Consider the following 23,530-nt stretch of genomic DNA (forward strand, 5'->3'; position numbering starts at 1 on the left):
GAACAGCGGCTGCCCCACAGAGATCCCGAGGTTTCTCCAAACGGCGTGGGTGACGGCCCAAGGGCCTGGGGATGGGTTCCGAGATGGTCCATCCAGGGTGCGGATGAGAAACACCTCCCAGACCTGTCAAACGGCTTTGTTTTGTTTCTTTTAAATGTCCAAACCAAGGAGAACCCCTTGCTTCAACAGATCCGCCAGCACAGGGCGTGGGTCTGTTCATTCTCCGCCCCAATTGTCGTCTTGGGCACGGGGGTCTCGCCAGCTTCAAGCTGCCTCCCACCCGGGCTCCGGCCTCGCAGAGGCTTGCTGGCCATTAGAACCTGAGGCCTGGCCCACGGTCTCCTGTCTGGTTAGGCCCCCGTTTCCACAGTGGAGGAACCAGGCCGGAGAAGGGAATGACCACTCCAAAGGTGCGCGGCTCGAAAGTTCCAGAGCAAATACTTTCCTCTTGAAAAACCAGCTCTTCGCAGAGCTCCATGCACCTTCTCCTCGCCCTGCTGAGGAGCGCGGGTCAGGACCGGCCTGCCAGCGGCTCTTCTGAGCCCAGGGGTCTGGTTCTGACAGGTCAGCGGCAGCCTCGCCGGGGTCAGCTGTGTGGGTGACCTCGGGCTGAGGTCGGGGGCTGGGCAGAGTCCCCCACCCAGAGAGGACCGTGACAGAGGGCCTCCTGGGCCCCCGGCAGGCAGCCCAGCCATGACTCCCGCAGTCCATTCTGCCACCCCCACGGGCCCCACCCCCAGGAGCTGCACGGCCCCTGGGCTGGGCGGTGTGTTCTCCATCCCTGCGGCCTCTCGTCCCCCAGCAGTGATGGAGGCCCCGGCAGGGCTCCTGGCACTTCCCTTTGGCTGGTGACGGATGGGCATCCGGCTGTTTCACAGGCCTCCACGGGGGCCCTCCCTGCCCTCTGCCCTCTCGGGGGAGTTGCCGGCAAAGAGCGGCCTCAGCAATGGTCTCCACCCTCGGAGATGCGGCTGAGCTGGCGCTGGCTACCAACCGCCGCCTAGACGGTAATAAACTACGGATGCGACCGGGCTCCCGCCCCGGCCAGCCCGCGTGCTTGACACTCTGGGAGTGTATGCACCATCCGGGGTGACCTAGCACGGCTTCCGTGACAGGATGCTGGTGACGCGCTGGCACGAGGCTGCCACGACGTGAAGGCTGCTCAGGCGGTGGTCCAGAACCAAGGGCACAGCCCCCCTGCAGACAAGTGCCAGGACGGGTGATCTCTGGAAAACTAGCGCTGCCCACCACCTACGGAGCACTCGCTACCTAGGCGCTGCGGATCTGACACGGCAGCCTGGCGGAGCAGCTGCTCTGACCATCAACGCCCCACTTTACTGACAGGGACATTGCGACCCTGAGAGGGTAGCACTTGGATCAAGCTGGCCCAGTGGGTAGGTGGTACACCTGGGATGACCACGGGAACTCCGATTTCAGAACATGGCCTCTTAACACCAAGTTATCCTGGAACCCGGAAGAGCCTCCAAGCCTTAAGACTTTCAGATGGCCTGTAGGGTCTCTCGTGGGTCAACACCCATGCTTTTAGTTTCTCATTTATGAAGTGCTGACATACGCCAAGAACAGAGCTAAGCAAGATGCACATATTTTCTCACTAAACCAGGATCACAACGCTATGGCTGGGAAGGAGGTATTGTTATCTCCATTTTGCACGTGACGATCTGAGGTTCTGAGAGGTTAGGTAACCAGCCTCAGGTCACACAGCTAGGAAATGGCAGAGCAGGGATGAGAAACAGGCTTTTCTGACTCCAATGCCACACCTCTGACACTGTCTCCTCTCTGGTCCAAGGCTGTTCAGTGAGCACTTACTCTGCACCAGCAGTGTGCTAGGTACTGGCAAACAAACACGCACAAGGCAGGTGGGGTCCCCATCCTCATGGAGTTTACACTGAGCCGAGATTCATGGTTCGTGAAGTGAAATTCATGAGACGAAATGCATGAGGTCCATGAGATGAAGCTAAAGAAGGAAGCTAGTGACTCATAGACTGGGGAAAGCGGGCCTGCCCAGAGGAAGGGGGTCTGCAGACCTCCGTGCCGTTGCTCCCGCCTGGAGCAGGGTTCCCCCAAGCACGGAGACCCAGGGGTGACTTGAGAGCGTGAGTGACCTGAAGGAAAGTGCTGGGCTGTGGTCCCAACATCGTAACTATTCAACCTCTGGCAACTCGCCTTCTCCAGCACGAAACAATTTCCTCCTGCTCAACGTGGTTCCCCCTGGTGATGCGGGGGGATCTCCTGGACCGGCCACAGGGCTGGTCCTGAAGCCTCTTGGGGCTTCCCCTAACCAGGGTCTTTCCCAGGGTTTGTTCCCCTTGAGTTCATCTGACTTCATCCCATTTGCTTAAGGACGTAATTTCTAAACATCAAATTGACAACACTTTGCTTCGGATGAGAAAATGAACAAAAGGGTGGAAACTGCTATTTTGCCTACTGGTGAGCACTTCCAGACTTTTCTAACCCATCTGCCTACGGGCACGCCTGCTTTCAGTTCTCATTTCTGATAAATATTTACCAAATTTACATACTTGATGTGCGATTCAGCTCACTTCTCTCTTTTAAATATGCTCATCTCTTTTTTGCTCTTTTCCAATTTAGCATGCCTTTGTTATAAAATATAAAAAATATCTGAACCTTTAAATAAATTGGCTAAAAACCTTCCTTGAACTCGTCATAGGTAAGCAACTAGGAAAAAGGGACGCCACAAAATGTCAGTAACAGGCTGAAATTGTCCTATTGTATGTGAAAATGGTGCACAATTGATCAACAGGAGTGCTTGGAAAATGTATCTTTAGAAAAATTGATCATTAGGTGACGCGGTCATTAGGCTCATTGTCCCTGGGCTAAGGGTCGCCGGGGCCCTGTGGGTTTTAGCCTCAGAGCAGTGGGGAGGAGACGCTAAGTTGACCCCCATCTCCAGGCCTCTTTTCTCTGCAGGCCTTCGAGCCACGGTTCTCGACATGGCTGAAGTCGCTCCCTCTGGGCTCCTCCCAAGACAAGTCTTCCCTCCCTCCTGGAGGTGGTCTTAGGCTTCTGGAAGGACCCAGCGTCTACCAGGTTGAGACTCGGTGCCCCTCTTCAGCTGGAACCACCACATGGCCAGGTCCAGGTTGGAAGGGAGAAGTGGTTCTTCCTATTTTTCAGGTCATGAATCTTTTTGAAAACCTTCCAGAAGCCGTGGTGTCTGTCCCCAGAAACATGCACACAAACTCACACACACACAACACATATGTACAGGCACACACACAGGCCCTGAAAAATATTTTGCACATTAATTTTAAGTGAATTTTGGACCAGGTGAGGCCATTCCAGGTCAGGAGCCCCTGGACCAGCCCTGATCTGAGAGACGGGTGACCTGGGTGCCAGGGTCCCCTGTCTTTGACATGTACCGTGACCTCAGGCTTGTACATGCTGGGCCTCAGAGAGAGAGGGCAGGGGAGGGGATGCAGGGGAAGGAGAGAGAGAGGCAGGGAGACAGGGCAGAGGCAGGAGCGCTCAGGAGACGGATCAGGAAAGGCAGCAGGAATAGAAACCAAGAGATCAGAGAGACGGAGGCAGAGAAAGAGCGAGAAAAGGAAGGGGGCAGCAGAGAGACAAAGAGACTGGAGAGAGACAAGGGAGGAAGAGGCACAAGAGAGGAGTGGAAGGGGCTCCTCTAGGTCCGGTGGGCTGGACCCAGCTGCAGCCAGGACTTGTCTCTCTGGGGGACTTGGGGCTAACCTCGTCCCGTCCGTGGGCCTCAGTCTTCTCCCCTAAGCACTGGGGAGAGTGACGTCCTCGATGTCCTCATCCAGCTGGCAGGCTCTGAGGGAGGCACTTAGCAGGAGAGGGCTTTCGAGGCCCCAGCCTGGCATCCCGACTTGGCTTCAGAGATGAGCCCATTAGCAACGGATGAGCCCCGGGGGCCGAGGGGAAGGGGAGAGGGAGGTTTGGCACCTCCTGGGACCCAGATCCCACTCCTTTCAAGTGCCCCAGCCCAGACGTTCTGGCCCCATCTGATGCTGTAGGGCGCTCTCCACCAGGGGGCGCCCAAGGTTCCTTCGTTTCTCTCCAGATGAAAAGTTCCAGCGTTTGCTGCTGAAGGCTGAGGGACCCAAGGCTGCCGTGTCACACAGGTCACAGCCGCATTCGCTTTCTCTCTGGGACGTGGGGCCTCTCACTGTGACACGAATGGGGGCCGAACAGTCTGTTCTCATCTGGGGAGGAGGCACCACTGTGGCAGATCTCTGCCTCCCACAGCCACTGGGGGCTGGCTGGTGGGCAGGAGTGGACAGATGCCTTGCAAGGAGTTGACCAGCCCATGTCTCTCTATGCTTAACTTCCGACCACCCACCCACTCCCCCACAGGAGCGTCTCCAAGCTGACCCGTCCACAGCTCACTTCTCTAGGCAGGGCTGGTTTTTTTTTTTTTTTTGTGAGGAAGATCGGCCCTGAGCTAACATCTGCCAATCCTCCTCTTTTTGCTGAAGACGACTGGCCCTGGGCTAACATCCATGCCCATCTTCCTCTACTTTATATGGGACGCTGCCACAGCATGGCTTGCCAAGCGGTGCGTCGGTGCGCGCCCAGGATCCGAACTGGCAAACCCCGGGCCGCCGCAGCGGAGCGCGCGCACTTAACTGCTTGTGCCACCAGGCCGGCCCCTAGGCAGGGCTGTTTTTAACTCACCCCACAGCATGACTGGGCTCAACCCAGAAATTCTCCCAGCGCTGGGGTCTCACAGGACCCAGCAGCAGAGAGAGGATCCATCCATCGGGCCAGGAAAGAAAGCTGAGGCCCAAAGAACCACAGCCCACGGGAATACAGAAGCCCAGAGAAACAGAACTTCCACTGCCTGCCTTGTTGGCTCCAACTTACAGCTGTCGGCCGCTCGTTTAACAAGCAGACATTAAGGCTCAGAGAGGTTAAGAAACTGGACCGGAATCACAGCATCCTTAGTTAGGGGCAGAGCAGGGTGCACAGCCAAACCCAGGCCCACCTGCTGCCCAGCTCATCCTCGTGGGCTCGATGCCTCCCCGCGACTGTCCTTGAGCGAGGGGACAGTCACTCTCGGCCCCCGACGCATCTTCGTCAACTAGTGAACCATGTGGCCCATAACAGCATAAGGAATAAAGGACCTTCAGAGATCATATCATTTCTATTTCAGAAGTGGAAACGCAAAAGGTGAAGGATTTACCCGACAGCTATCTTAGCTCTGTTACCGAGGAGTCATATACTCGAGTTTCTAAAAGTGAGCAAGGAGACAAGCATCATGGTCCACGTTCTCAGCTGACCCCGCCTTGGAGAAGCCTGGCTGTTCAGACCTGGAGGCCAAGGTCACGTTCCACCTGGGGGCCGCTCGCCCACCCGGCAGGCTCCCGGAGGACCGCCTACCTGGCCCAGACCTCTGTGCGAGCGCCCTGCGGTGCAGACCCAGGGCCCCCACTCCCGCCCGGGGCCCCGCGGGTGGGGTACTCACAAGCAGCAGCAGACACTTGCTCTCACGGACGGCCCCACAGCAGCCCAGGAAACCCAGCAGGACAAGCAGGCCCCCCATGGCCAGGAGGATGTAGGCGCCCGTGATGAGCAGGGGGTTGGCGGCCACGATCTCCCGGAAGCCGGTGGGGTCCACCAGGACCCAGATGCCGATGCCCAGCAGGCAGGCCCCACCCAGCTGCTCCCAGGGCCAGTGGAGGAGGAAGGAGAAGAGGAGGACAGACAGGGAGGTTAGATATCACTGCCATTCCCCCGAGCGAGGCCCTGGACAGAGGTGCTGGGTGCCCAGGGGACGGGGCGGGATCCATCTGCCTACTTCCCAGTAGTGGTTTTCATCACTTTGAATTTTCCTGGTTACCCGACCTTAGTGGGCTATGCACCGTCTAGACCCCATCTCTAGCCCCCGCCCCACCTCGGGCTGCTGAGACCCACGTCATGGAGGGTTCTTTTGCCACTTTTATATTCTCCTTCAATCTCAGAGCTGCGGGATAACGAAGTCACCTAGTCCGACCCCCTGATTCCACACTGAGGTCCAGAGAGGGCCAACAACTTGCAGAAGGTCACACAGCAAGTTCGCGGCAGAGTCAGGGCTGAATCCTGGGCCTCCCTGATTCCAGCCCTAAGGACACTCACCAAACTCCACCAACATGCTGGGACACCTACGCTGTGCCTGCACCATGCTGGGGCTGGGGAAACACAGACAAAAGCATCCTCTTTGTCCCAACAGGAGCTCTCAGCCAGGCTGGGCTCCCCATTCTTAAATCCATGACTCAAAAGCCTTCTTGTTTATGTCTCCATCTCCACCCTTTACTCATCTTTGGAGAAAGGGCTGTGCCACTCACTAGCTGTGTGACCTCAGGTAAGTGGCTTAATTTCTCTGAGCCTTAGCTTCCTTTTGATAAAAAGAGGATACAAATTCCCACCTACCCAGGTGGCCCCAAGGAAGAAAGCACAGAATGGACATGATTGTGCTTAGCAGGTTTCAATAAATATCTTTTCCATCTGTCTTGGGCACAGACTGGCATGGAAGTGGGTATGTGCAGAACCGGTTTGGCATCATCAGGTTTTGAAGGCTGTAAAGTGTTTGAAATCCCCTTGTTTGAAACCATCTGTTGGAGGTTTCGGGGTTCAACTCTTGTGTGCTGAGGTCTGCCTCAAAGAGGGCTCGACACGGACTGAACTGGCCAGGGTGACCCGACCCCATTTCCCCTGGGGACGCTGGGGCTTGCGCAGGGTCACCCGGCATGGAAGTTGGGTAGACATATTCCAGGCACTTCCTAAACTAATCTTGTTTAATTTTCAAAAAAACCTGTTGAGGTATGTAATGAAGATACTGAGGTTCAGAGAGGTGGGAGTCTGTAGGGCTCCCTGCTCTTCAGGATTACGGGGCCAGGGCAGAAACCCAGGAGAGTTGCTTTCATGTATAAAAAGTAGATGGAGAGACAGAGACAGAGACAGACAGACAGTCAGTCTTGACCAGAAAGGGCCCTCTTTTTCAGAGTGACCCTGCCCTGGAGGACATTAGTGGACACGTACTCATCCAGGTCTTGGCTGCACTAAGGTCAAAGGTTGAGGCGGGGTCAGGAAAGCCTGCGGGGGCTCAAGACGCCAGGAGGCCACGGGCCTGAGCAGAGCCCTCGAGGGCCGCCAGCAGGTGGGCTGTGCTGCAGGGCGCTGGGCTGGCCCCCTGAGCACCCGGGCCTGTCCCTTCATGGATAGAATCCGTAGGTTGGATGGGGATGGAGCTACACTGTTGAGTGCCAACACATCCCAGGCACTTCCTAAACTAATCTTGCTTAATTTTCAAAAAATCTGTTGAGGTAGCTAATTAAGGGATGAAGATACCGAGGTTCAGAGGGGTGAAATGTGGTTCAGATCACGTAGCTGATAAGAGGCTGAGCTGGGCTTTGAACCTAGGTCTTCCAGTCCAGAGAGGTTTCTAGTTACACCAGGTGGCTACATCAGCTCGGCCCCTCCAGCTCTGATGTCTGTCATCGCTCTGGGGGTCAGGGCTGGGTGGGGCTCCCTCTGATCACCCCATCCCCCCTTCTCCCCCACTCCCCACCAGGGCTCAGATCCCAAGACAGTGGCTAGGACTGAGGACTCGTCCTTTGTCAGAGGAGCTGCACCATCCCAGGGTCTCTCCTACGAGGGTGGGCTCTTTGGAGCGGAGTGGGCACCACCGGGGGCCTCCCCTCCACCAAATCCTGGCTGGGCAGGTGGACCGGCTTCCGGCCCAGGCCCCTGTTCCCACCCTGGGACTCAGCCCCGTGTGACTGCTCCCAAGCAGCAGTCAGTTCTGCCCGCCCAGCAGAGGCCCTCAGAGACCCAGCCGTGTTCCAGGAATACTTACGAAAATGAAGAAATTGAAAACAAACATCAGATACTTCATGCAGCTCAGACAGTCGCCTTCCATGGTGCTCCGCCTGCAAAACAGCCAGGCCCCTCAGTCCTCCCGCTGGGGGACCCCACCCAGAAAGAACTCCTACCCCGTGCCCCTCCCGTCCCCCATGGGGGTCCCCAACCTGCCCTTGCAGTGGGTGAGGGAATAATTTCCTCTCCCAGGGAAGACACTTTGCCCCGTGGGGCCAGAGTTAGGAGTGAGAACTTGGGAGCCAGCTTGCCTGGGTTCGAGCCCCGTCTCTACCCTTCATTTGCTCTGTGGCCTAAGGCAAATTACTCCACCTCTCTGAGTCTTGCTCTCTCCAACTTGAAAATAGAGATTAAAACCAGAAGCTTCCTCCCAAGCACTGTTGTGAGGATTAACTGAAATAATGCAGTAACATGCTTAGCACCGCGTACAGCACATGGCAAGAGCTCAATGGTGCTACTTCACGATGTTCCTTGATGGCAGAGGGGAGCCTTCCACTTGTGAGATGAGAAACTAAGGCTCAGAGCCTTGAGGGACGTGGCAAGGTTGCGGAGCAGAATCAGAGCCCCGGCTAGACAAACTTCCCACCACCCCACACGCCCTCCAGCTGCAGGATGCCCAGCGAGGAGGCGATGCAGAGGAAGAGAGGCGCAGGGCCCAGACCCTCCCTGTGCCCTGCCTACCTCCATCATGAGACCTACAGCATCCCCCTTTCCCAGGAGCCTTCCCTGTCCCCACCTAAAAGTATGCCCACAGTAGTGAGTCACTGAATACAATTCTATTCAGCCTGCATTTATTGTGCGTCTACTGTATGCCAGGCACTGGGGCTTGAAACCGATGAGTTGCAGCTTCCCCATCCCCGGGGGAGCAGACAGCATCTGCTGCCACAAGTCAGAACTCAGGTCCATGAGCCACCTTTGTATTCAATATACAAGATTCACTATTTCCACTTTCTTCATGACAGCCCTGGGGAGGGGAGGGCCGGACCAGGAGGACCCACTCCTTCCCTTGTTCCAGGCCCGTCCTCCTGGCGGGCGGCGGGAGGGCTGAGACTCAGTGGGGACCCAGGGGTACGGCCTGCTGCTAGCCAGCCCCTCTTCTGACCGGCCCACGCCAGCTTGACCATTGTCCTTGGCTGTGGCTCATCCTTGTCTCTTGTGTCCCCCCAGGCCCAGGCTCTCCTCCTCCAGAACAGGTCCCCAGGATGCCATCTCCAGGCCAAGCCCCCAGCATGTCCCTCCTCCATCCCTGACCTAGAAAGCATCGTCTACCCTGCCTCTAAGCACAGCAGTTCCAAGCACGGGCTCTGACGTCAGACACACCGGGGCTCCAGCCCTGGCTCCTCCTCTCTCCCTCTGTCTTTGGCAAGTGACTTAAGCTCTTGGAGCCTCAGTTTCTTCATCTGTGAAAACGGGCATTTACGACCTACATTGTGGCGTGTCGTGAGGATTACGTCCTATGTAAGGGCCCCCTCTGCACCTGGCTGGGAGCGGGACAGCTCTTACTATGACCACACCCAACTCTGTGGTCATGGGTGACTCAGTGGCTGTCGTTCCCCATGAGATCAGGACCCAGGACAACGAGCTGCACCCCAGGTGCCGCCGGCTGAGCCCCCTTCTTTGGCACTTGGCTGCCTCAGCTGCACACATCTGCCGAGACCCTGTGCTCTCCGGAGAGGGGGACGAGGATGCGAAAGAACATTTATGGAGCCCTGACTCCCTGCAGCCACACGCCAGCTCCGTGAAGTGACTGCCTGCAATCTCCCCACAACCCCACGCGGCAGGAGGCACTGCGTCCATTCTACAGAGGAGGACACTGAGGCCCAGGGAGGTGAAGCGACCTGCCCCACATACACCCCGCCCCAGATCCTGTGCTCCACCTGGCTCAGGGCAGCTGTTCAGGCAGAGAGCAGAGCAGAAGGAGCACTGGACTGGGAGTCCAGAGCCCGGTCTTCTGCTCTGCACATCACTTCCTCTCTCTGGCCTCAGTGTCTTCCCTAAAAAATGATGCAGGAATTTGATGACCTGTCAGGCTCTGACTTGGACGGGCCTTTAGAGGGCAGAAGAGGCCGCCCCAGTGGGATGCTGAAAACTCTGCAGGAAGCCGGGCTTCCTCTCCTCTGCCCACACAGGCACAGCTGCTCTCCGGGGCGGGATCCGCTTCAGCCGGCCCTGGCTGTTGAGCAATAAAGACGGCAGCTCATAAACGGGCTACCTGTATTTATTACACACCACATTCATTAGAGATGACATCTAACGGGCGGCCGTGGAGGGCTGGGCTCCCAGACAAACGCAATAAAAGGAGACGTGTCTCCTGGGAAGAGCTTCCAGCAACCTCGAAGGTGAGGCAGGTTGAAAAACAGACCATGTGAGCCGGAGGGCGGATGGAGATGTGGAGGCCCGAGTTCCAGCTCTGGGCAGCGTGGGCAAGCGGAAAGAGGGCTTTGGTGCCTGACAGAGGATCAAATCCCAGCTCTGCCAGGCTTGGCTGGTGGCCTGGGGCAAGTTCCTAAACTGCGTGCCTCTGAGTTTCCTTGTCTTTAAAATTAGTATAAAAAGAATGCCTTCCTCATAACGCATGGAAAATACTAAGTGCCAGGCTTGGCACATGGCAGCTCATAATAGTAACAGCTGGTAACAGCTGGCAGACCTTGAGTTCTCACTACATGCCAAGGATCATGCACGATCTCATTTAATCCTTGTAAAGCTCCAGGATATAGGTAACGTCAGCTCTATTTTTCAGGAGAGGGAATTAAGGCTCAGAGAGGTGGAATCACTTATCCAAGGTCACACAGCAAGGAAGTGCCTGAGCCAGGATTTGAACCCAAGTCTGTCGTCACCTGGAGCCACAACTCTTAACCACCATTTTCAATAAATCCTAATGCCCTTGCCCCATTCATCCATCCTTTTCTATAATTCAGGCCCGTCTTCACACCTCCTATGCCACTTTATTTCCCACTGTCCAGGGGAAACAGCCCCCGGGCCATCATCCACTGCCAGGAGGAAGTCAAAAGACAGATGTCCGCCTGCTCCACCCGTGGGGACACACCTCCACAGCCTATTGGCCAGACAAGAGTGACAGACACATGGAGCCTCCAATCCCCGCTGTTAGCTCCGCCCACCCGCCGAGCCTTTTGGAAGCTAAGCGCAGGCTCACACAGGTACCTCTAAGGAGAGGGGGAACGTGGAGGGTCTCTGGAGGGTGGGCGGAGGACACACTCGAGACCGTGAGGTGCCAGGGCTTAGTCGTTCCTCAAGAGCTGTGCAGAGACACTTATGAAGGGGCCTGGGGCCTCTCTGCTGCAGGGAGATGACAGCCCTCCCTGGGGCAGGGGTGACGGGCCGGCTGAGGTTTCCCCAACCCGTGGAGCCCACCGGGACCCGCGGGAACATCAGCGGGGGCTGCAGGGTCGGTCGGGTCCTGGCTCCACCCCCCTCCACCCTGGTGACCCCGGACAGATCACGTAACCTCTCTGGCCTTTGCCTTCATGTCTGCAAAATGGGGGGGAGCGCCGACCTCCTCAGGAAGTTGCACGGACCGAGAATTAAATGATGACGTATGCAGAGCTTATCACGCTGTGCCTGGCACTCGGTGGCCCTGTCCCTTCTCTCCACGCGGCGGCTCCCCTCACCTGCCCTCCCAGGGCCCAGCTACATCAGCCGCAGCTCCCCCAGTCGGCAGATGGGGGCACTGTGACGCGGAGATGTCTGAGCCGCGAGAACAGGTGTGTTCAGTGGTTCTCAAACCGGGTTCCCTGAGACGAGCATTAAAGCTCTTTTCAAGATTTCAAGCAGCATCTCAGAAATTATCCCCTCCCCACCGGCCGGCTCAAGGGGCAAATGTCTTGGGTTTTGGAGCAATTAAACCACTCCAGGGTGGGGACCCTGTTTCCCCGGTTGTTCAGAAGCTCTGGCCAACCAGGTATGCATGATTTTGCAGGACAAAAACTAAGGAGAAGCTAACCTATACTTAATAGATGACTTGGTAAAGCCAGCGCTATTTGGTAGATAAAATCCTTTAAACCTTGGGGCCCAGAGGGTTGAAATCTGGAGTCAGCCTCACAGGAATTGGAATTCCCAATTCCACAGGGAATTTGGATTCGGTGCAAATTCCCCGCACACATCAGGAGAGCCTGCGGGACAGCAGGTCCGGTGCTGCCATTCCACATGGGCGTCTGCCCCGGGCAGAGCACGGCGGGAGTCACGGACTTGCTGCCATGGGTCTTGTGGTCTCAGGGCTCCTGTGTCTGTCACAGCACCGGCCAAGGGAGGGTTCTGGCTTACAGATGGGCATTTTATCATACAACATGACCCCCAGATGCAACTGACTTTTTTGTACCAAAACCAGGTGTTTAAGAGCTTTAAAGGGACTTAAGGGAAACTTGTATTTGACACTATTCTTATTTGTGTAAGCGCTGATTTAGAACCCAGCCCTTGTATGACTTATGTCACCAGCATTTCAGTAAACCAAGTTCTTGGTCCTGAAACGGTAGGGCAGCACTGGTCTGGCCCAACACCCTCACTTTAGAAATGACACAATTGAGGCTGAGAAGGGAAGGGGGCTTGGCCAAGTTACAAAACCAGCTCCTGACGGATCTGAGCCTGGAGCCCTGTTTCTGGAAGCCCAGGCCAGTGGCCAGGGACACACTACCTACCCAATGTTTGACTTATTTATTTTGGTGGCACACACCTTCCCTTGTTAGAATGTGTGCTGCATGAAGGCGTGGACCTGTTTTGTTCACTGCCGTGTCCCTAGGGTCCAGAGCAGTGCCTGGCACGAAGTGGGTCCTCAATTAATACATCTGAATGAATGAATGAAAGACTAGTGGGAAAAGAGGAAATAGAGACAGACAACAGTGGAGAGTCAGCAACTCAGAGAAACAGACAAGACAAGTCAGAGAGAGAGGGAAAGAGGGAGAAAGCCTGAAGGAGAAAGAGAAAGAGAGAGACAGAGCAAGAAGTGATACAGGAGACAGACACACTAAGAAGTGAGAGGCCGCAGCGGTGTCGGGATGGGGCGGAGGTACAGAGGGGGCGGGCGAGGCAAAGGCTGGCCTGTCACCTGGGCAGGTCTTTACACGTCAGCAGGACGGAGTCTCCTGGTCAGAGGGGCTCCTGTTTCTTTATTGGCCCAGAAGAGAAAATATTCAATTGCTCTAGGAAGTCACTAAGGAGCCCACATTCAAGAAGCTGTTTATGCAAACCCGCCCTCCGGACACACACACTCAGGGCCCATTAGCACTAATGAAAAGCTCTCAGCACCTGGGGCAGCTGGGGAGGCCTGCACGGGGTGCCCGCCTTCTGCCCAGATGGCAGCTCCTGGGGCTGCGTAGACCACGTCTTCAAGAGTCTCGCAGTTTCTGGCATGGGCTTCATCCACGCTGACAAGCTGCATGTGGCTGATGAACTGGGAGGAGACGGTGGGCGTGGCGGCCCACACACCTGGACGCCACCTGGGCATCTGCAGGGATGCCTCAGCAGAGAAAATGCCAGCAGGGCCCTGTTCATCAACCCCCAACTCTGACTCTCAGGAGAGAGAAATCTGATGCTGAAAAGGATTCCTTAGCTCTGCGTAAGGATTTGCCAGAAGGCTCCTTTAGAGCCAGCTCCCTGCAGTGGAAATGAGGCTTTGGTTTCAGCAGTCAAATGCACTCAGATGGAGACTCCTGTTCTCTCACACCTGTGGGGAATTCCACAGCCGGGTCCTGCTCAAACATGGTGCTCGAGTGGGTATTCCTATGGGGAGGAAGGGGGCGACTTCTGGGTCTCAGGGCCAGTTCAGATTCTTTCCCATGCATGTCAGTGGAGGGGCGATGGGTGCAAGTTTCTTTTTCATCCATCCATCCATCCACCCACTCACCCACCCACCCACCCATCCATCCACCCATCCACTCACCCATCCACCCATCCATCCATCGACTCATCCATCCATCCACCCACCCACCCACCCATCCACCCACCCATCCACCCACCCATCCATCCATCCACTCATCCATCTATCCATCCACTCATCCATCCACCCACCCATCCATCCACTCATCCATCCATCCACCCATCCATCCACCCACCCACCCATCCACCCATCCATCCACCCATCCATCCACCCACTCATCCATCCACTCATCCATCCATCCACCCACCCATCCATCCATCCATCCACCCATCCACTCATCCATCCAACCATCCATCCATACACCTATTCATGCATGCATGCATGCATTCATTCATGCATCCATCCATCCATCAGCTCAGTAGACACATATTGAGCTCCTACTGTGCGCCAGGGATGCTGTGTTAGGCAATGGAGATGCAAATAAGCATGCATTCAAAGTTTGGTGGTGGTGGTGGTAGAAGATTGGAGGAGACAGGGAAATGGATGCCAATAGGGCTGAGGACCCACAGGAAGGAGGACTAACTGTCCACTGCTGTCACTCCACTGGGGGCTTCCCGGGGAAGATGGTGCTGGTGAGTAAGTCTTGAGGGAGTAGCGATGGGGATGGGCAGATGGAAAGGCAGGAGAAGGGGCTCCCTGCTGAGAGCTCGCTGTGTGGTACCCCTGTTTGGCCTAAACTTACACAGGTGGCAGCCTCTTCAACTGCCTGCGCCTATATCTGTTGTGGAGCTGTGGGCTATACACGTATGTGCATGAGCTCGTTAAATGCTCAGAACCACTCCAGGAAGCAGATATCGTAGCATCATCCCCGTTGTCCAAGGGGGAAACCGAGACCTGGGGAGGGGAGTGTCTTGTCCAATATCCCACAGCTAGTTAGCGATGGAGCTAGAATCTAAACCCAGGAGTCGGAATCAGAACTAGCTTTGATAGAAAGTGCCTTGTCCACTTGTGTGATTACTGAATCCTCACCACAGCCCTGCTAGGGGGACTACTGCCCCATTTTACAGAAGAGAACTGAGGCTTAGGAATGTAAGCGGCAAAGCCGAGCATCCTCCTGAGATTCCAAGCTCTTTCTACAACTCCAAGCAAGGAGTCAGGAAAGCTCTGTTGGGGGCCGGGAGAGGGAGAGGGCAGAAGGCCAGCCCCATCTCGCCTGAACAGTGGTGGCCCTCGGGGCGGGGGGGTTCTCTGTACTCTGCCCCCTACACGCAGGACCCTGCCAGCAGGGCGGACACTCAGGGGAGAAGCCTCCTGGGTCTAGGCAAGGCCCAAGGAGCTTTAGGTCCAGGGATGGGTCACTGGGCAAGATGAAGCCAACTCAGGCTCCTTCCTGGGGCTCAGGTCTCTGCAGCCTTCGGAAGGGGAGCCCTGAGGGCTAGCTCAGGGGCTGCACCCAAGCCCAGTCCCGGGGCTCAGGGAAGCAGGGAGGGGGTCACAGTTTTCTCCTCCCTCTGTTCTTCTCCTCCCCATCCCAGCCCCGGTCCCCCCAACATGGCCATTCCCTGCCCAGCATCTCAGGCTGGCAGGTGTCCCGAGTGTGACTCAGCCCATCTTCCTCTGGACACTGAGGCTGGGATGAAAGGCCCAGGTGACACAAAAGGTGGGCCCAGTGACAAGGGGGAGGTACCAACTCCATGTGAATGTCGGCGTCTCCCCACTTCCTCTTCACCAGGATGCTCCCACCCATTGGATGCCAGCTCCTGGGCTGACATGGCCTCCCCCAACTTTTGAGTCCCCATCACCCTTCTCTCCTTGTCCTCCTCAATCCCCCAGCCAGTGGCTGGTGACTGATTGTTCCTGACATGGGGAAGCTGGAAAAGGACAGCCTGGGAGCCTGTCACCCTCCCCCCATCACCACTGCTTCTGCACGGCCTGGGACGGCACCTAACTTGGCTGGCTCCCTTGAGACCTTCAGAAAGTCACTGCCCCCTGAGATGCTGGGCTCTTCACTAAAAACTATGATTCTCAATTTCGAAGCCAAAGGTGGTTGTAAGAATTCATGATGTGAAACACATGAAATGAAATGATATGAAAACACTCCGAAACCCACAAAGCACTGTTTCCACAGGGAGCCATTATTACCAGCATCACTATATATTGGAAATCAGTGGCTGCCCAAATCACACTCACCAGCTATCAATGGAGGTGGGCGTGGGGGAGAACCATGCACACAGGGCTTGGTCAGGATGCATATAAACCTCTTTCCCATAAATGGCCCCAAATTCAAATTAATTGCCACAATTTTGTGACAACTGAACCTAATAATAACTAATAGTATTGAGCATTTACCATGTACCAGACTGCTGGGCGTTTCTCCTCCATTGTCTTATTTAATCCTCACCTAGGAGGTGGGTACCATTATTACCCCATTTTACAGATGAGGAAACTGAAGCTCAGAGGATGTAATTAACCGTCCTGAGTTCATTCACTTGGTTACTAAGACATGGCCATGATTCCGGCCCAAGTCGGCTGGACTCCAAGCTCCTGACAAGACACCAGTCCCTGGACGTGGCCCCAGAGAGAGGACACCAGAATGAGGGCGTGCTATGCCTCAGTCTCCAAAGTCCCCAGTCCAGTGCTGCTCTGCCCTGAATCAACCAGGCAGAGTCAGGGAGCCGGCTAGCATCCTCCCCTGTGCCAGCTGGAGGCCTCGGGAGGCTGACCCGATCCCGCCATCCCTTGACAGATGGGAGCCCTGAGGCCCAGAGCAGGCAGAGACGGGGCGAGGTCAAGCGGTGCCTCAGGGGTCTCCCCTGCAGGCCCCCGCCTGGGCCAGACAGCTTTATTAATCCTGCCCCTCCCACCACCCCAGATGGCGGCTCGCTCCCATCTGCACACAGCGGCCCAGGAGGGGTTCTCTGATGAAGATGAAGTGCTCAGTTCATCAATCACTCCCACTACTTTCCCTGCCCCCAGCCCGTCGGAGGAGGCAAAGGCGGTCGGGGCGGTGCAGAGCTGAGAAACGTCTTGTATGCACCCCGGCCAGGCGAGGGCGCTGTGGTCCATGGCAGAGCAGCCTCACCTCCTGCAACCTGGGTTCCAACCAGCCGGGCCTCTGCCCTAGGACCTGTGAGACCTGGGCCAGCCTCTTCAGCTCCTGAGCCTCCGTGTCCTCATCTGTGAGATGGGGTTTCTCCGATCTAACTCCCAGGGCCATTGCAAGGATGGAAGATGCTGTTGGTGGAAGCACTCTACGGCTGCACACGCGGTTCCTTCCTTCCTCTGCGCGCCAGGCACCTGCTGCTGCAGCCCTGCGCCTGGTCCAAGGTGCGGAGACCAGAGGCTTCCGTCCCTCAGGGACTCACTCAAGCCTAGTGAGAATCAATAACCCAGTAGTCAGGGGAGGAGGGTTAACAGCCATATCAACCAAGTGCTCTGGGCATGCCGGGCAGGACAGCGAAAAGAAGTGTTGACTGCCAAGGTGGGGCTGGAGGGGGAGCGGAGAATCTGGGGGCCTGTGTGCAGGGAGGACAGGGCAGGAACCAGCGTTGATGGAGCCCCAAGGATAATGCGAGGCACTGCGTCCTGGCATCGACCTGTAACGATCCTACATTTGACCCTCCAAAGAGCACAGTAGATGGTATCCTCGTTCCCTCTTCGAGATGAGGAAACTAAGGCTCCAAGGGGCTGGAAAGGCCCCGGGGGGCAGAAGGGCTGAGCCAGAACTGACAGCCAGGTTTGCCTGACTCTAGCACCCACGTTGTCCTCCATCAGGACGGGGGCCCAGGCTTGTCAGAGTAACAAGGATTCTTGCATCAGGTCCAAAGCTGAGCGGGGAAGACTTATTTGTTCCCTGGCTGTGCCTGCTGGGCCTCATCCCAAGACAGACGGTCTCGTACACAAGCAATTGGCCCGAAATCCTGGCGAGCCTGGCCATGGCACGGACGCGGGGACATGGACACAGCTGGGCGGGGGATAAAATCTAATTAGGCTCCCGGGGGCGGCGCCGTGAGGGTTAACAACACCGGGCAGAGCCTGCTGTGGATGCAATCGGATCCTAAACGACAGCCTCCCCGGCCCCCCCTTCCCCTCCGCCCCAGAACTCTCCCACAGCCCGTTTCCCTCGGAGAATCTTCAAAGAAGGAGCACCTTAGCGCGGGCAGGCTCCAACTCCCTCCTTTCACATTGCAGGGTGCTGAGGCCCAGAGAGGGGCAGAGTCTTGCCCAAGGTCACACAGCAGGGCCAGAACGAGGAGCTCCTGATTTTAAGCCCGCTGCTCTTGCCACCACTCAAGGCAGCCTCCTAAGACCGTCATTCATTCTGGCTTCTGAAAGTGTTTTCCACACCTCACCTCAATGAATCCTCCCAACCCCTCAGGGGATGGGCACTCCTGCTTTACAGATAAGGAAACTGAGGCTCAGAGAGAGGAAATCCCTGGTCCAGACTCACATAGCAGGTCGGAGGAACTGGTGGGACACAGCAGGGTTCCTTGCCCTTTGGCCTGGCTGTCCTCCAGAGGTGTGGCCAGGGGGACTCTGGGCCTGCTGATCCCCGGAGTGACCCAGCCACAGTCCACGCTTCCCATGTCCCCCATGGACCCAGGCCACAGAGGCACTCGTCCCAGACCCAGGGCAATGGGGCCATGCTCTGGCCTTTGCACTGAGAAGGCCCGTCCTGCCAGGGTCCCATCCAGACGCTGAAGACAAGGCCACCGGGCACTTTGAACCTGGTGGGGGGCGAGGAGAGTGGAGGTTACTCTGTGTATCAGGAACAGGATTTGGCCTCAGGACACCGGAGTCCAAGTCCAGTGTGGTGCCCAACAGTGGAGCGTAGCTGAAACAGGCCCAGCGACCGAAATCAAGGGCCGGAAGGGACGAAGGGACCCCCCACCCCGAGGCCAATCCTGCCCTGTCCTTCAGGAACCCCGAGCCTTCCAGTAAAGCTGCCCTGAGCCCGCCCGGTGGTCTGGGGAGAGGCAGGGCGGGGGACGAGCAGACGTTCCCAGCCAGCACCGGGGCCCCAGGACCCAGGGAGGGCGGGCGCCGGGAGGGGCACCCGGGAAGTCCTCCTGGGTTGTGGCGGGACCCTCGGGCTCTGGGAGATGGTGGGCACCGAGGCATGGGAAGAAGGCCAGCCTCCCAGCGGGGCAGCAGACGGCCCTGCAGCCGCCCCCAAGGCCCTGGGGAAGGGGCTGCAGGCAGAAGCAGGCGGGCAGCCTGGCTGCTTCCACGGGATTCAGAGAGCATCCACCCCACGGCCTGCCTGGATGGCCGGAGAGCAAGCCTCCCGTTCTCCTCGTGATTCACAGCAGAAGGCATTCCATCATTCGTTCTCCCATTCAGCCTTTGTGGGACGCCCACAGCCCTCTGACCTGGGCCTGGCGATCAGCCAGCAGACGGCCTCTGAAGCTCCTCTCGCTGGCAAGGGTCACTGTGCCCCCAGCCTCCCAGAAGCCCCTCCCCGACGTGGGCTCACAGGCCTGCGGTCTCACCTGGCGTGACCTGGCAAGTCTGTCTCCTTGTTCTCCAGGGCGCCTCCCAGAGGGTTTTGTTAAACTTCATGCTAACCGGAGCCTGCGTTTAGTTAGCGCCTACTGTACACGTGGCCTTGAACTAAGGGCATACAGGTCCTCACAAGAATCCTAAGAGGCAGGTCTGCTCCCCACTGACCTGTGACTGAACCAGGCTCAGAGACGGTGAGCAGCCTGCCTCAGGTCACTCAGCCAGGCTGCAGGGGCCGCTGGCCTGACTCCAAAGCCGAGCTCTTAGCCCCTTAGCAGGGGTCTCTCACCTTCCCCACCCCTTTGGCAATCTAGAAAAGCCTATGGACTCCTTTTAAATGCATAAAATAAAATACATAGGACTACAAAGGAAACCAATTATATTGAAATACAATTATCAAAATATTTTTTAAAAACCACATTGTAATAGAGTAATCCAAGTGCTTCTTTATTAACACATTAAATCCAAGATCTAGCGATGGATCTGATAACTATCGCAATTTCAAGAAGCCGTAACCATTTTTTGGTGCCATGACAATGTCTGCTTATGTCTATTGGTGACAAAAGGACAGGTATTGCTCATAGTTTGTGGCCTGTGGCCCTGATCAGAGCTGAAGGAAATGCTCAATTTCAGTTAAACATTAGTGAAAGTGAAGATGTAATTTTCCCCCCAAGTTCACCGATCCCTCGAGTTCCGCATGACCCGTGGACCCTGGCACTCCACGGGAACTCCTGCCTCAGACGTTAAGTTCATCCCTGCAGGGAACGCCCCGCCCCGTCTGTGGCCCATCAATACAGTTTGCCACTCAACAATTTCCATCCCTCCCCAGACAAAGGTCACCCTTTCTCCCCAGCCCCCACCCTGACAGAGGGCAGAGAGGTCACAGCAGGAGCAAATGGGGCTGTGGGAGCAGGAGGAGGAGGGTCAGAAGCCTAAAGTGACTGTAGCTGAATGTGGCCATCTTCCTGCCCAGGGCAGGCCAGCCAGCTTGGGAGACGGTGGGTACCAGGGAGCCGACCAGTGTCTGAAGATCCCCTGGTACCCACCTGGTATCCCCTGAATCTCCAGGCTCCAGCCCTGGGATTTGGATTCTGCAGAATCAAGGAGGGGCCCGCCAGTCCTTCCTTTTAGTACAGCCCAGGGGGGTCTACACTGTCAGGTTCAGAGACTCAAGGTGAGAAGCCCCCTGAGGTATATGTGGGAGGCCGGGGCTCCAGGCAGGCTGAAAATCATGGCCCCCAAATCTAGAGGGGTACCCATGTAACTAGCCAATGGCCATCTGCCAGTCAGATGCCCCTGTTCCGCCATCCCAGCAGCCGGAGCCCAGGTCCTCTGACGTGACCCAGCATCCAGTACTGGCTTGTGGCCTCTTTCCGCCTCCCATTCGTCCCTCCCTTCCAGGGTAGCCAGAGCTGGACGATGATTCCATGCCACTGGTCTCCTGCTGGGACCAGCCAGCACATGTCCAGAGTGTCTGGAGCGGAGATTTTCATTCTCTGGAAACCTGCCTGCCTTTGGAGAGAGCCCGGGGCTGGGGTGTGAGGCAGCAATCTTTTCTGCCTCCCCAGAGGTTTGCAATACAGAAAAGGAGGTGCTTTGAGATTCACTGAAGTGTCCCCTGGCCAAGACTGGGGGCTCTGGGGCTCAACGCCACCCACCCAGCCCTGAATCACCTTCAAGGAGCAGAGTCCACAGGGAGACCAGGAGGAACTTACAGGACTGGGGGCCTCACCTCATCCTCTCAGGCTCACGTCCTATGGGGGCACCCACAAGACGAAGTGGGTAGGGGGGACAGGATACCCTTATGGTTTTCTGGTGCATCCCTCCTAGCTGGAGAGGGAGGCCGCTCCGGAAAGTAACTCAGGGGTCACCCTCATCCTATAGCCGAGGAGACTGGTGTCCAGAGGGGAAGGGGCTTGCCCGAGGGCACACAGCACAGCCAGGACCGGACGGCACAGTCCAGACTGGGTGCCTGGGTGCTCCCTGGGTGCCTGGGTGCTCCCGGCCCCGCGCTGGGGGCGGCCTCACAACACAGACTCCCAGGCACAGCCAGGCCCTGGGGAAGGTGAGCTGCCGGACACTCGCACCAGGACTGGAGGGAGCAGGGACGGGGACACTGGACGTGTCCTCTGAATGGACCGTTGCTGCTGGACCTTCCCCACTAGGTGTAAGCCTTTGGTGGCCGGCGCTGTGTCTCCACGTCCTCTGAGTCCCTCCAGGGCACATGGGGGGCTGGACTGGATATTATCAGTGTAATAATTGCTCCTGCTCCCCGGGTGCCAGAAGCCCTGCTGAGCACTGTCCCAGCGTCATCTGAAACGGTGAACTATCCCCAAGGATGCACGGCGGCTCAGAGCAGGTGCATGAGCTCCCACGGTGGCCCAGCTGGTGAGGGACAGAACTGGGGTTCAGACTCCAGAAGGCACTGCTGTGAAGTCCTAGGGCTCCTACTGGCTGTTCGCCAACACGCCCGCAAGGCAGAAGGAAATGGCGAGAGGAACTGGCAGGAGGCATGGGTCCTGGGTTCGAGTCCAGACTCTGAAAACCGGCAGACGCCTGCCCTCCCTCTGACCCTCGCGTCCTCGCTGTTTCTCATGGAAACGGCATCTCTAAGCCTCCGTGGGGAGTGAGACCCCCAGCCCTCCCTCCCGCCAGCTCTCTCTTCCCCCATCTCATCCCCCTTTGGGGCCTGGAGCTGCAAGAGACCCTTTGAAAGACGTGGTAATCCATCCCAAAATATGCAGGGCTGTTGCTGGGGCAACCTGGCTCGCACACAGCCCGGATTTAAATATTTAATGGCTTCATGGGTATTGAGGGGGCCTGGGAACTGGGAGGAAAGGGCACAGGTCGAGTGGGGAGCCCTAGCAACTCCTCCTGGAGCAGCCCCCACCCCCATGCAGAGAAGGGTACCCAGGGCTCCTGGCTTCTGCAGCTGGTCTTGTCCTGTACGATCAGATGGGACAAGATACAGCAGATCGAGATTGGAACCCAGGAAGTGGGTAAAACACAGAATCGCGCTGTTGGGGGTGTTCTACGGGGTGTGGTCCGAGGGAACCTCTCCGTTGCAGGTGGACAAAGGGAACTTTTCTTAAGTGCCTCCTCGGCAGCTCTCACAGGATTTCCTTTGACCCTCACGGGAATCCAAAGAGGCAGCCTGTTATTATGCCCAATTTACAGACAACCCGATCAAAAAATGGGCAGAGGATATGAACAGACGTCGTCCAAAGAAGATACACAGATGGCCAAGAGGCACACAAAAAGATGTTCAACATCACTAATTATTAGGGAAAGGCAAACCAAAACTACAATGAGATATCACCTCACACCCATCAGAATGGCTATAATTAACAAGATGAGAAATAAAAAATGTTGGAGAGGTTGTGGAGAAAAGGGAACCCTCATACCCTGCTGGTGGGAATGCAAATTGGTGCAGCCTCTATGGAAAACAGTATGGAGATTCCTCAAAAAATTAAAAATAGAAACACCCTATGATCCAGCTATCCCACTACTGGGTATTTATCCAAAGAACTTGAAATCAACAACACAGAGAGACTTATGCACCCCTGTGTTCATTGCAGCATTATTCACTATAGCCAAGAAGTGGAAGCAACCCAAGTGTCCCTTGACTGATGATTGGATAAAGAAGATGTGGTATATATATACCATGGAATACTACTCAGCCATAAAAAAGACAAAATCGTCCCATTTGCAACAACATGGATGGACCTGGAGGGTATTATGTTAAGTGAAATACGCCAGAAAGAGAAAGACAAACACCATATGATTCACTCACATGTGGAACATAAACCAACACATAGATAAAGAGAACAGATCAGTGGTTACCAGAGGGGAAGGGAGTGGGGCGTGGACAAAAGGGGTGAAGGGGCACATATCTATGGTGACATGGTGACGGATAAAAACGAGACTACTGGTGGTGAGTATGATGCAGTCTATACAGAAACTGATATATAATAATGTACACCTGAAATTATACAATGTTTTAAACCAATATGCCCTCAATACAATAATTTAAAAACATACAACTGAGAAAACTGGGATCAGAGAGATGAAGTGACTTCCCCAAGGCTACACAGCTGCTGAGTGGCAGACTTGAACCCAAGGCAGTGTGGCTGCAAAGCCAGCGCTCTCTCTACTCCATCCCTCAGGAGCCAGGGCTGGAAACACTGAGGACAGCCAACAACCCTAACAACTGGCAAGTATGAAGTGCTCTCCACCGGCCAGACACTGTGCGAAGGGCTTGACATTTCTAACTCACTTAACCCTCACGAGATCCTGTGAGGCAGGCGCTGTTACCCCCGTGTTACAGAGGTGGAAACC

General features: G+C 56.2%; 1 protein-coding gene across 8 annotated transcripts in view; it reads right to left on the minus strand.

Annotated features, from left to right (window-relative positions):
• The window catches only part of TSPAN18 (tetraspanin 18), a 183,872-nt gene that overhangs the window by 12,719 nt on the left and 147,623 nt on the right, over nucleotides 1-23,530 (minus strand). For 7 of the 8 annotated variants that reach the window (XM_058527100.1, XM_058527096.1, XM_058527092.1 and 4 more), the window contains 2 exons: nucleotides 7,841-7,913; nucleotides 5,471-5,665 (listed from right to left, as the gene is read on the minus strand). In XM_058527100.1, coding sequence (XP_058383083.1) covers nucleotides 5,471-5,665; nucleotides 7,841-7,903 — 258 coding nt within the window. In that variant the 5' untranslated portion in view covers nucleotides 7,904-7,913. Of the gene's footprint in view, nucleotides 1-5,470; nucleotides 5,666-7,840; nucleotides 7,914-16,772; nucleotides 16,795-23,530 lie in introns of those variants that run through there. The other variant, XM_058527099.1, reaches the window with a different exon arrangement.

This window comes from Diceros bicornis, chromosome 31 (genome assembly GCF_020826845.1).
Source record: "Diceros bicornis minor isolate mBicDic1 chromosome 31, mDicBic1.mat.cur, whole genome shotgun sequence".
Taxonomy (NCBI): domain Eukaryota; kingdom Metazoa; phylum Chordata; class Mammalia; order Perissodactyla; family Rhinocerotidae; genus Diceros; species Diceros bicornis.